Source organism: Leptonychotes weddellii, chromosome 11 (assembly GCF_054177405.1).
Source record: "Leptonychotes weddellii isolate Sample4059 chromosome 11, ASM5417740v2, whole genome shotgun sequence".
NCBI classification, from domain to species: domain Eukaryota; kingdom Metazoa; phylum Chordata; class Mammalia; order Carnivora; family Phocidae; genus Leptonychotes; species Leptonychotes weddellii.
Window position 1 is genome coordinate 2,865,838 of NC_138379.1, and position 12,608 is coordinate 2,878,445.

The 12,608-nt window shown below is 61.0% G+C and overlaps 1 protein-coding gene across 1 annotated transcript in view; it reads right to left on the reverse strand.

Annotated features, from left to right (window-relative positions):
* ANO1 (anoctamin 1) overlaps nucleotides 1-12,608 on the reverse strand; it is a 134,606-nt gene that overhangs the window by 26,306 nt on the left and 95,692 nt on the right. Inside the window, exons 14-16 of the mRNA XM_031041251.2 lie at nucleotides 2,709-2,791; nucleotides 770-781; nucleotides 94-165 (exon numbers count right to left, since the gene is read on the reverse strand). Coding sequence (XP_030897111.2) covers nucleotides 94-165; nucleotides 770-781; nucleotides 2,709-2,791 — 167 coding nt within the window. The remainder of the gene's footprint in view (nucleotides 1-93; nucleotides 166-769; nucleotides 782-2,708; nucleotides 2,792-12,608) is intronic.

The following is a 12,608-nucleotide window of genomic DNA, read 5'->3' on the forward strand; positions in this document are numbered from 1 at the left end:
GTGCACACAGTGTTTGCTGAGTCCCTGGTCTATACTGTTGTGTGCATACAATGTTTTATTGCTGGGAAAGCCAACTGGCAATGGCCACCATACCTCTTTGTTTTTGGATTCTTTCCTAAGCGACTTTTCCAAAACTCTGGCTTCATATTCAGCTCTGGGATGGTCCTGTGAAGAAACCAAGTCAACGAGAAGCCTTGTTAAGTGTGAGTCTAAGGCCCTCGACATAAGCACACATGACAAATTCAGTCCTTACACTGGCCCTGGGCACCCTCTGGGGGGCAGTTCGTAGCTGGCTGCTTGTACATTTCCAATTTAGAACCCCCTGTCCAAGGCCTGTCCAGGATTCTCTCCCTGGCTGGGAACCCCAGCCCACTGGCATCTGTGTCCTGGAGGCAGGTAGTCTGTGTGAGGCTGCCGCCTGCCCTGCCTCCCACTTTCTCATGGTGAACACCCAGCCATGAACTGGCCCCCGAGAATGTTCTATCAGAAGCCGTGGGGGTCGAAGAGATGCCAGTAAGTGTCAGCAAGCACGGGCAGACCAGAGGCGCCAGGCCTCGGGGGAGCCCAGAGCACGTCAGCGAAGGGCGCTGGAACAGAAGAACGAGGGATACGAGAGGCCCAGAGGTGGGGGAGAAAGCAGAGACCCCTGCCCGTGGTGGAAGAGCCGCAGGGAGCCGCGCGGCACAGAGAGACGGGTCAGTGTGCGAGAAGGCCCCTCTCCCAGGGAGACAGGCTACAGGAAGATAGAGGAGTGACAAAAAATCCAAACCTTGACAGCCTCCTTCGGGGAACCAGGACGTAAAAACAAAAACAAAAAGATTTCATTACTTTGTGTTGTTTTTGTAAGAAATAGGCTGCATCCTCTAGAGATCATTTTCTTAAGAACTAGGAAGAAGGTGGATGGACACAGGGACAAGGTAGACGTGGGGAACCAGGACCGGCTGAAGTCACCATTGCGTGGGTCACGTTTGCGGCTCGTGGGGTTTTGGAGGCCCCCCAAGGGCGTGATGAGTGAGACTCAGGGAAAGGGCCCATAGGCCGGCCCACTGGACACAGGCTTCCCTCTGCGCCAGGCACCAGCCCCGGGGTCAGACTCCGGCAGGCTTCCCCTCAGTCACCAGCTCCCCAAGGAGGCTCTGGCCAGCCACGGGGGGCAGGAGGCTCATTCGGGGGACTCACCGGGGCCCGCCAGGGACCCATGTCCAACAGCTCTGATCACCACCCCGAAACCAAGAGCCTGAGCCGTCACGGGAAGGAGATCCTGGGATGGGTTCCCAGGGGGTTAAACAAAGGGGACCCCCCTGCCCCGACCACACGGTGGAAAGGACATTCTAAATCTTCTAAAATAATAAGATGACTGCTTTTTGTTTTACTCGAATCTTTCTAATAGAAACAGTTACAGGGAAGGTGGCTTGGCCAGGTGGATGGCTGACCCAGACCGGGCCCTGGGGGCAGAGCGTTGGGGTCCGTGCGCGGCCACACCCCTAAAGAGCTGCCTGCAGGTGGGCATGGGCGGATGCAGCCACCTGTGGATCGGGACAGTGGGACCTGCTGTGGATGAAGTTTGCGCCCGGAGGTGGCTAGCTGGGTGACCTGTCTGGGGCATTGGCTGCTGCTGGGCCCTGCTCCTGACCTACTGACCCTTTAAGAGCCCCTCCAGCCCCATCGAGTAAAGACTAGGAGAGGTGAGGACACTGAGGCCCAGAGGCTTGCCCCAGGTCACACGGCGAGGGTGGTGGCAATTCGGGATGGGACTCTGCAGCCTGGCCCCCGAGATCTGTCGTCGCTAAGTTGCTGCGCCTCTCACGGCAGACTCTCGCCCCCTCATCCATGTACGACACTGTCAGGACAGAGCCTGCACACTGGCTTCCCGGGTGGACGAGTGCCCGGCCCTTCAGTCCCAGGAGGGAACGTGTCGTGGGGGGCCATACAAGAGGAAGGTGAAAAAAATCAGTGGAAGAGATTTCCATGTCACGATGAAAGTGCCCAAGAGCTTTCTTCAAAAAAAAAAAGCATGGGGGGGGCACCCGGCTGGCTCAGTCGGTGGAATGTGCGGCTCTTGATCTCAGGGTTGAGAGTTTGAGCCCCATGCTTGGGGTAGAGCTAACTTAAAAGAATAAAAAATAAGCATGTGCTTTATAAAAGTAAGTAGAGGCCAGAGGGCCACCCCCGACGGCTCTGCTCTGTGCCGCGGGCGGTCTTCCTCCTTATTCCCTCCCACCCCCAGGAATCCCGGCTGGAGCTGGTGGTTTGGGGGTGGGGCAGCGGCAAGGCTTTTCCTGAGGGGCCCTGGGGCCGGGGTCCCCCCGCCAGCCCGACGGCCACTCGCTCCGGGACGCCCCTCTCCTTGGCACACATAGACACGCAGCACCTGGCTGCCCTCCTCTTAGGAAGGCCTCGCTCCCACTTCCCCACCAGGCCCGACTGCAGGCGGAGAGCGGGCTCTGGGGCGCGGGCGCGGCACCCAGGGCAAAGGCCGATGGCCACCTCGAGGCCTTGGCCTTGGGGGTGGCAGCGGTCCCCTCCCAGACCCGCCAGGCTGCGCCAGATGTGCAGGGGTCTGCGCAGGGAGTCTGGGCACGCGTCCACAGGAGCTTCAAGATCCAAGACTCCAGCAGACCCCCAAAAGATCGCCCTGGCAGCGGCCAGCGACTGAGTACCAGGGGGACGGGGCAGGGCACAGGGAGCGCGGGGACCAGCCTGCTCACCTCCTCCTCCTCGAAGCCCGTGAGGTCCCAGTGGTACCTGAGCCGCATCTGTTTCCGCTTCCAGTGCTCCATGAAGGTGGCGGCTGTAGGCGGGAGGAAGAGCAAAGTTACCCAGGACAGGAGGGCACTCTCGTCTATGGCACCGTCCGGGCTGTGAGGTACTGACATGCCTGACCAAGAACTTCACACCAGTCCGCCTGTTCTGCCCTCCTGCAGACACCACGGGATAGGGACACTCACCTTCCCATTTTACAGATGAAGAAACTGAGGCCCAAGGTCATCAAGTCCCGGCCAAGTTTACTCAGCCAGCCGGTGAGGGGCCAGGCAGCCTGGTCCCAGAGCTCGTGCTCCTAACATCCTGCTCCATCAATCTTGAGGACCCCAGGACACAAGTGGGGGTCCTGAGGTCACAAAGGGCGAGGCATGGGCCAAGGCCGCTCACTCAAGCTTCAAATCCCCGTGGACAGTCTGGCTGCTGAGCTGTACTCTCAGCCGCTACGTCCTGCTTTGTATCCTCAATAGACTCAACATAGTTCAAATGCTGCCTCCTCCAGGAAGCCCCCGATCATCCCCCTCAGTGTCAGGAAAAAACCTGACTCCTCTTGGGACCTCGCTCGCTCATGGTGTCCCCTCTCCCGGTATAGGGGCCCTTCTGGTGTGTGGGGCGGGGATGCCGCCTTGTCCATCTGGATTCCCGGCACACGGCCCAGCAAAGACAGGTGCTAGGAGTGCTCACTGGATGAACGAACGGCTCTCGTGAGCACACAATCACGGAGATGCAACTGGCCCAATTGGTGAATATTAAGGCTCCCCCGCCCGAGGGACAATCGGCAGAGGCTGAGCGTGGGGGGTCAGGACAGGTGCGGTGCTATCGTTAAAGAGAGCTCAGGGCCCCTGGGCGGGTAGGTGCCCACACCGTTGGAAGAGCTGTCACCTGATCTTACTGAAACCTCACAGTCATGGGAGGAGCAATCGAATGGCTTGTCTGACAAGCGGTGGCGTCAAGATGGAACGAGATGAGGTCTGGCGCCCGCCCAGCAGCAGGGTCCGTCACCAGGAGAGGGTGCAGCTTTGGAACGGGCAAGAAGTGCGTCTGAGTCTGGCTCATCTCTGGGCTCAGCTTCCGCCGGTCCGAATCGCCCCCCTCCCCGTGAAGGAGAGGTGCCAACAGGGCCTCGGAGATTGCCTGTCTTTGGGGACAGCGGGCGCACCCGAAGTATGAGCCACCCAGCCAGCCGGGCCGGCCAGGGAACGGCAGCCTCTCTAGGTCTTTCGAGTGGGGGTGATTGAATCCTGCGGACTGGCTGCCCCGGCCGTGCGGGGGGCGGAGAAGCCAGGTTGGATGGAGAGAGGGCCGGGGATTAGGGACAGCAGGAGGCCAGCGCCGATGCCGGGTGCCGGGACACGGTACACCGGAGCCAGGCGGAGCGAGGGCCTTCCTGCGGGTTATGGGCTCGGCGAAGACTCCGCCAGAGAGGCCGGGATACGGGGAGGCGGGGAGAGGTGCCCTGGTCCTCCCCTCGGTCGCCCTCTGACCTCCCACCAGCCTTCCCGTTGGCAGAACCTGCCAGGAAATGGGAAAGCAAGGGAGCAGGGAGGCAGCTCCGCGGGGTTCAAATGCGCACTCAGCAGACAGGCACCGAGCAGGAGTGCCGTGGGGAGCACGGCAGCGGGGCCAGACGCCCGCCGTGGAGAAGCCAGGCCCGGGAGCAGGCCGCTCTGCGGCCGCACCACCTCCCAAGGAGCGGGACACGAGGGGGTTTCCTCGGCCTCTTCCCACATGCCTCCGGCCACCGGGGTGGATAGAAGAGGTTGGCCTGACCCCTGTTCTGGATGGCACCTCCCGCCTTCTCTCTGTCCTGGCCTTGCCGGCCCCGGGCAGCAGCACCTCTTCTCAGTCCCGGGGCCGAGCGAGAGCGGGAAGTGCGGGAGGGCTGACTGCACACACCCAGGGGTTGGCCTGTTTACCTGCCCTGTCTTTGCCTCCCGTGTCCTCCCCCTTCCCTGGCGGGCCCATCCCCACCTCCATCTCCAGGGCCACCTGCGCTCCCCTCACCCGCCCGCGGTGTGACAACACAGCTACCTTATAATGAGGGCTCGCCACGGGCCGCGCTCTTGCTCGGGATTCATGGACGTGGGCAACCTGACCCTTGCCACGATGCTATGCGGTAGGGATGATTTCTGCTCATGGATTTACAAGCGACCCCCGAGACTCAGAAGGTTAAATGCCACGCCCGAGATCAACTGAAGGTTAAGAGCAGGACTGGGATCTGAGCCGAATTCCATTTGGCCCCAGAGCCTACACTTAACCACTGTACTGACCGGCCCTCCATACGGATACTTGATGTTCTTTAAGGGAATAATAACCACAGTCATACTAAGTAGTCGGACGATTAGAGCAAACCTGTATTGCCATTTAATGGACGAGGAAAGGGAGGCACAGAGTTTGACTACGTTGCCCAAGGTCCCACAGCTGGGCAGCCGCTCTTCGATCCCAGGCACGCTTGCTTAGAATGTGCACTGTGAATCTTAAGGCAGATACGGGGACCCTCTCCCAGAGGGATCTGTGCCAAGGACTAAGATTGGAGCCTGGTGGCCAGGAGTGGAGGTGGTACACGGCCAGGCCTCGTTTGGCTTGATTGTGTTTAAGAAATAAAGATCTGTTATATAAAATAATTAATTTTCTGCTTCTTTAAAAATCTGAAGCGTTGGTACCGGAAGGCTGGAGCGGAGGAGAGACCCTCTGTGTGTCACCGTTCAGGGGCACCTTCTCCGCCTGGCCACAGACCCCACCACGCCCCACTGCCGGACTCCGTGGCACCGAGTTGGCACGCCTGCTCTGGAGTAAAGGGGTCCAGTCATGGAGCTCAGGCTTGGCCAGCAGGAGTGGAGATGTGAAGGCTCATGCTGAGCCCAGGGGGCAGGCCCCGCGTCTCAGCTCAAAAAGCATCATGAGCAACGGGGCTGGGTAAAGGCAGGAGGAAGCGCAAGCGTCCGTGTGTCCGTCCTTTGCAACTGCGCTCCTGCGCCCCCACCCCCATACCAACCACGTGGACGGCGGTGGGTCCTGCAGGTTTCCTCGTTTTCCTTGGAGGCCCTGCCGGCGGGTTGCTTCTGCACGCCCCCTCTCTTTCCGCCCCAGCCTCAGGCCCTCCATGTAGGGATAACACACTCCTTTCTACAGATGCATAAACTGAAGCTCTGAGCAATCAGGTGACCAACTAACAAGTAGCAGAAAGCTGGCCCCAGGACTTCCGGTGCCAGGACTGGCCAGGGCCAGGGTGGTGGCATTCCCCCCACTGAGGGCAAGCTGTGTGCCAAGCCTGGTCAGCGTACAGAAGAAACAGCCTCGATGACAAGGGGGCCCCAGAGACAAGGCCGGGGCCCCCGAATCCAGAGCCCAGCAGGCAGCGGAGCACAGACAGACACCTACAAGGAAGTCCGGGCCAGGGCGGAAGCAGGTGATTGAGCTATAATTCTTCTTTCCTCAAATATCTGTCTCAACAACACAATGTTAGACAAACACTTTCTTGTAGGGCAGCTCAGAGGCAGCAGGTGGGAGCGCCGGACTCTGGGTCGACCCTGGATCCCGTCCAGGTGTGGGCTCGGGCACGTGACCACCCGGCCTCTGCAGCCCCCGGCGCCCCGTCGGCACAGGCCGGGGCACCACACGGGCCAACCCGCAGCGGAACTTGGGGGGCCCCACGGAGGCGCATTCCTCGGACCTGGCTCCCGTGGAAGGATCTCTCCCGGGTCTGGTTAAGAGGCTGACCGTAGGATAAAGGGCCACGTGGGGTGTGGTTCCATCGATGTGGAGCACCCAGAATGTTTCCTGGTAAGTCCACTGAGACAGGCCTGGGGCAGAGGAGGCGGAGTGGGAGCTGGCCAGCACTCAGATTCCTGGGCACCACAGAGTCTGCATTCCCAACAAGCCTGGCGGGCCGGTGGTACACACGCAAGGGTCTGGAAGCGCTGACCTAGCCATCGTCTGTCCTACTTCCCTCCATCTGCCTCTTGTCTTGTCTCACCTCTGCCACCCACTTCCGCGCCCGGAGCCCTGGGGGCAGGCAGGGCTCGGCTGCTCACACTCCGCCAGCCCAGGGGTGCGTCCTCCTTGACATGCCATCCCCGAGAGGAGAGACCAGCTTCAAACCTCTGGCTCCCAACACCCCAAGCGTCTGCTCACCGCACACATCTCCTCCTCTGAGGGGGATCCAGAGATGCCTCCCCCTGGGAGCTGCAGGACCGGTAGGGGCTCTTGGAAAAGATGAGGCTCAGGCACCAAGGCCTCGCTGGGTCACCAGGCACCCTCCTTATGTACCCTCTGAACAAGAGTTCACTCGCGAGCTGCCACTGGCCGTTGAGTTCCAGCAAGAACCTCAGACTAGCTCTCGCTACACCCCCACCTGGCTCGGGGTGCTCGGCTGGGCACGGCCCCGGGAGGGGTTTCAGCCACACCTCCACCGTCTCCTTAAGGTCGGAGCCACCTTCCTGCAGCTTCTTGCAGCCGGGCTCAAATCAAACAATCTCCTTTGTTCTGCACGGAACTGACAAGCCATTAAAACCCCATTATTATGCCATAATTTCAGAAAATTGATCCCAGCAAATAGCTAAACGGGGCTCAAAGTTGCTTTGTGTGACACCTTATTTGAGGCTTTGAAACGTCCTACATCGCAGGCGGCAGCAAGCTGGCGTCTCTGGGACCCACGTGTCAGCGCCCGGGCCGGCGGACCCCACTGGGGAGTGGACGCGAGGTTGGAGCCTGGGGCGATCACCCCACCCGCTCCCCCTGCGGGCCGCAGCCGGTCCAGGGCCCTGGCACTGTGCCCGCGGAAACGTTAGCCGCTGGAGGACAGGAGAAGAAAGGACACGGGAAAGAAGACATACCAGTGGGAAAATGATCCCCTGGAGGGCTATGAACAAATCACTAATAAGGGATTTAAAGGAAACCGACCTCGAGATCTCTGCTAATTATGCTTGACAGCAATTGTGCAGCCGTGGGGACCGGGGACCGAGGGGGCGTCCCCCTCTCCCCGCCGGCTGGGCCTGGACCACATCGCCACCTCCCAAGCCCCGCAGGCTCTTTCCTGTTGCTTCTGTCTTGATTTATAATATGCTCCTTTTTTCCTAAAGGAAGTGCTTCACGGGAGCTGTTTGGCTTTTTTGTTATTTTTTTCCCCCAAATGAGTGTGTGTGGACTGAACTCTGCGCTTGACAGACAGGTGCATTGTTGTCTCCTGGGGTGGAAGTGAAGCTAGAGGAGGTGTGTGGGGGGGCCAACCAGGAGAGGCACAGATCTGCCCCTTTCCCTACATCCTGGGGGGATGGAATCACGTTTGTCTCTCAAGGACGGGGTGCTGGGAAGGGCTGTTCTGCACACAGTAGGTGCTCAATAAAGCACAAACCCAGGAGCAGGTGCACAGCATTTGACGAGATCCCTGTGGTACTGGTTGGCTGAGCGGCGTCCCTGCCGGCCAGCCCCTCACGACGGGCTCCAGGAAGGCACAGAACAGAGCTTGAAACACGTCTACAGGGAGAGAGGGAACCAGAGCGCTAGTTTAGATCTGGGAAGCGGACGGGCTGGGCAGGGTCTGTTGGGTCTGTTACAGATCTGGTGGCTGTGTGATCTCGGGCAAGCCACACCCTCTCTGTGCCGCACTGTCCTCATCGGAGAGTAGCAACCGACCCTCCCTCTAGGGCTACTGGGACGTCGCTGTGGTCACCTCTGCAGGGCTCCCGCTCAAGGGCTGACACACAGTCAGCCCTCGGTGCGGGTCTGGAGGGGAGAGAGGCGTGTTTGGGGACAGATGGGGAAGTCGTCCAGGTCATCCGTCAGGAGTAAGAAAGCCTGTGTCGAGCAGGCACGTCACCGAGAGCCGGTTAACCATGTCGGCAGAGGGAGGAGGGACGAGCGGCCGAGTACAGGGCCTGGGGAACCAGAGTGCTGGGACTCGAGTCTTGGCTCTGCCTCTCAGTTCTGGTGTAAGCTTGGGAAAGTTGCCTCGATTTGCTCATCTGTCAAATGGGGCAATAAAGCTATCCACCTCCTATGGTCACTGGGGGCATTAAGGAGTCACCGCACCTACGATGCTCAGCATGCTGCCTGGCAGAGCGCAGGGTTCAGCTAAGGGAAGCGGGTCTTCTCCTCTGGACGGGGTGAAGGGACATATCCGACAGAGGCCCCTAAGCACAGGGTTATATTTGAGCGCCAGCCTCCTTCGGTCCAGGCTGTTCTCACATTTCCAATAAGCAAGCACTCACCGAAGCGACGTAACAGCTAACACACCGTGACCGCCGGCACCAGGCACGGCCCCAAGGATGTCACAAGGAACGACGCCTTCGGGGCCCCGGCACTGCTCCAGGCAGCTTGCACTATTACCCCCATCTTACAAATGCGGAACCTGGGGCCCAGAGAGCAGAAGCCACTTGCCTGAGGTCACACAGCTGCTAGGTGACGGGCTAAGAGGTCTGAACCTGGGTCCAGCCCAGGACCTGGCGGCGCTGTTAACTGCTTCCCTGTATCCGCCCATCCTGGTACAGAGCCCACCTGGCTGAGTACCGGCTCGGACCCAAGTGTCAAGCCGGCAGCCTGGACAAGCTGAGCTCCACTGGGCTGCCCGGTGAGCCTTCCTGGCTCAGGGCAGGGACCCAGGAGGCTGTGCGCCCAGCCAGCAGGTCTTTGTTTCCGCTGGGAGCTTCCTGGGCCCAGACCTGAGAGGCTGGGGGGTAGGGGACAGCTGACCAGTGCTGAGGTCCTGAGGAAGCCAGGGAGGCTGAGAATGAGGAGCAGAGGGCAGTGGGTGGCTCGGAGGTGCTTCCCGGTGGACACAGGGTCCAGAGAGGCGAGGGCAGGCAGCGGAACCACACAGATCAGCAGCCCCAGCAAGTGGTCCTCCAACACAGCTTGAATGCCTCCCAGGCCAGGGCGCTCACCACCTCCCTAGTGCGACACAGTGCTCACTGCTGGAAACCCTCCCCGTGCTGAGCTGGTGACCTACAGTTTCATTCGCGGCCTCGTTCGGAAGACTGCCTTTGCCCTCCAAGAGACACGACGGCGTTCATTGTGAGGCTATGCTTATTTCTGCCTGTGTCTGTCTCCCGCTCTGAGCAGCCGTCCGGGAACGCAGGTGTTGCCTCCTTGCTCTGCGGCCGCACCTCGCAAGGCAGAGTTCAGCACAATCCGTGGCTCCCAAGTGCCTGTCTTTGCCAATGTGTGTGCGCCGATGTGGCTCACACCCCCGAGGCACCTGCTGCAAAGTCCCTCTCCTGGCCCCCCGGTCCTCACTGGAGAAAAGAGGTTTCAAACCTTCTCAGTGGAACTCCCGTGTTCCCCAAAACCCATAGATGAACCCCCAAATGGAAAAATGGGTAAGAGGGCTGCAGCCATTTTAAAGCAAAGCCAGGACTGGGTGAGGCAGGGGAGGCGTGCATCGTGCAAAACCTGCGGACGGGCTCAGGGGCGGGCAAGCGTGGGGTGGGCCCTGAGAGGGGGCTCCAGCGAGGGCGCTGTGTCCAGGCACCTCGCTGCACCCTCGTCCTGGGGTAACTGTCCCGTCGGGTGGGAAACCCAGTGTGAGAACCACGGGGAGACTGTTGGGTTTTAAACTTTTAGGGCCCAGAACCTTTGCTCCGACAAGTGGGACAGATGAGCCCAGAGCCGCAGCCGCTCGGGAGAGAGGGCTGGGCTGGGCTGGGTCTGGGCAGGAGCTCCTGGGAGCCGGGGTGGATGGACAGTCCCGATACTTTCTATTATCCGAGCGTGCACAAGCTGCAGGCACTCAGGGCCATTCCGAGCCCAGCGAGTGAGGGACAAGACTGGCCCGCCTCCTCCTGACCGCTGCGGGCGGTGACAGACCCGCCCCTGTCAGACTTGGGCACAACCTGCGTGCACTCTGGGGTGACGGCCTGAGAAGGAAGTGCCGCGCCCCACACGTCCCACACACGTTCCTTCAGGGGACAGCGAAGGTGTTAGTACTCAAGACAAAACTTGCGACGGCCGGAAGCCCATGGAGATTTCAGGGCTCGGCAGCACGACTCGCCACGGACAGCTTTCAGCTGGAGGCCCGGTAATTAGAGCCTAAGACGGCTCCGCGCCGAGCTTGGGACGCTGCTGGCTTCCCTCACCGCGCGGGAGAAAGGTGGCCCTGAGTGGTGCCTGGCCGAGGAGACAGGCCACGCACCTCTAAGTTACGCTCTGTCCGGGGAGGAGCGGGGGGGGGCTGGCCGCAGGGGACGTGTGTGCGCTAGTGACGCAGGGGGCCTGCTTCTTCCCCACCCGGAGGCTGAGACCCCTGGTTCACAGTGGGGCGGGGGCTGGAACTGTACCCCCAGGCTTCACACAAAGCCCGCTCAGCCATGCCTGCCAGCGTCTTCACCCTGGGAACGGCCCTCATGAGAGCGGAAACAGGCGCCCAAGTCCTTTGCGATGATCAAAATGTCCTTTCCCCATCGGGGGCCCTCGGTTTGGAGGCGTAGTCACCTGGAGTCTGGGGCTGGGCTCCTCCTAGAGCTTCCCATGGGGTAAGTGGGAATGGGTGGGACAAAATCGGGAAGCCCAGGACTGGGGAGGGAGGTGACAAGGTCTCCTGACTGTGGCTCTGGTCCTTCCCACGGGCCCCCTTCCCCTTGTGGCCACCCCGTGCCCGCCCCATGCCCCCCTTGGGATATCCCGGCTTCTCACCATTGGCCCAAGCACCTGCCGCGGAGCTCACTTTGATCTTGAGAGCCCCCTGGCCACTGTCCCTGTCTGAGCTGGGTCAGACCTCCCTCCACTCCCTCCCAAGTTGCCTCTTACACATGCTGTCTCTGACTCAAGGATAAGACATGAAAACACCTTTGATACCGTAGACCGACTGCCCTGGCTTCTGATTCCTCCCGGTGAGAACATGGAGTTCTTTCCAGAGGGCCCTTGCTGGGTCTCTGGGATCCCCCTGCACCCTTCCCACCTCCTCCCTGCCCCCAGCAGGCTCCTTCACCAGGTCCCGCACGCCTACCACTGGGCCCTTGCACATGCTGCTCCCGCCTGAATCCTGGATTATAAGCTTCCAAGGGCGGCGGAATCATCAGTTTGCCTCCCGGGCTTCCCTGGGCGTCCCGGGACGACAGTCAGAGGGGCATGGCGACGTCTAGCAGCTCAGGTGTCCAACACCGCCAGGTCACCTTTGCTCACGGGTCACCCTACGGACCACTGCTGGGTGCTGGCTTGGCAGCCACATGGGCCCAGGAACCCTGAAGGGGCCAGGAGCGCTGGCCAGGGGCCCACTGGAGGGTGCTTGTGGAGAACCAACCCCCGAGCAAGCAGCCAGAGGTGGGGGATGAAGCGCCGGGCCTGGGGCATGAAGCCTTGGGGCAGGAGACCCATGGGCAGGGGCTCCTGCTAAGAACACCAAGCTGCTCTCTAGATTGGAGGTTGGGTGGGTGGGGTGGTTGATTCCGAGCATCTAAGGGGAGATGCTCTGGCTCACATCCTCAGCAGGACCCGTCCCAGAGCTGGGGGGTGCTGCCTGTCGCCCCCCACTCGGTTTCCAGCAAGTGTGGAAATGTGACTGAGGAGCCAGCCCCGCTGCTCAGCCTTCCTCGCCCTTCCCGGGTCTCCCGAGGCACCTCTCAGCACCTCTGCACTCCCCCGCCTCCAAACCACACAGGTTCAGCCCACCCTGAGCCCCCCGCTCCAGGGAGACCGGGCCAGGCAGCACCCTCAGCCCCCCAGGGACACCTGCCGCTCCCTTTCCTCACTAACAGTTTGCTCAAACACCACCTCGGGTCTGAATAGACCGTCTCGGGCAGGGAGGGAGGCTGCCTGGCTGCGCAGGGGCCAGCTCAGGCCCGGTGAGGATCCAGGCATCAGCCCTGTCCTGCCACGGAAGCTGGCTCTGCCTCCGTGGTCCCTTTTCTCCCGTG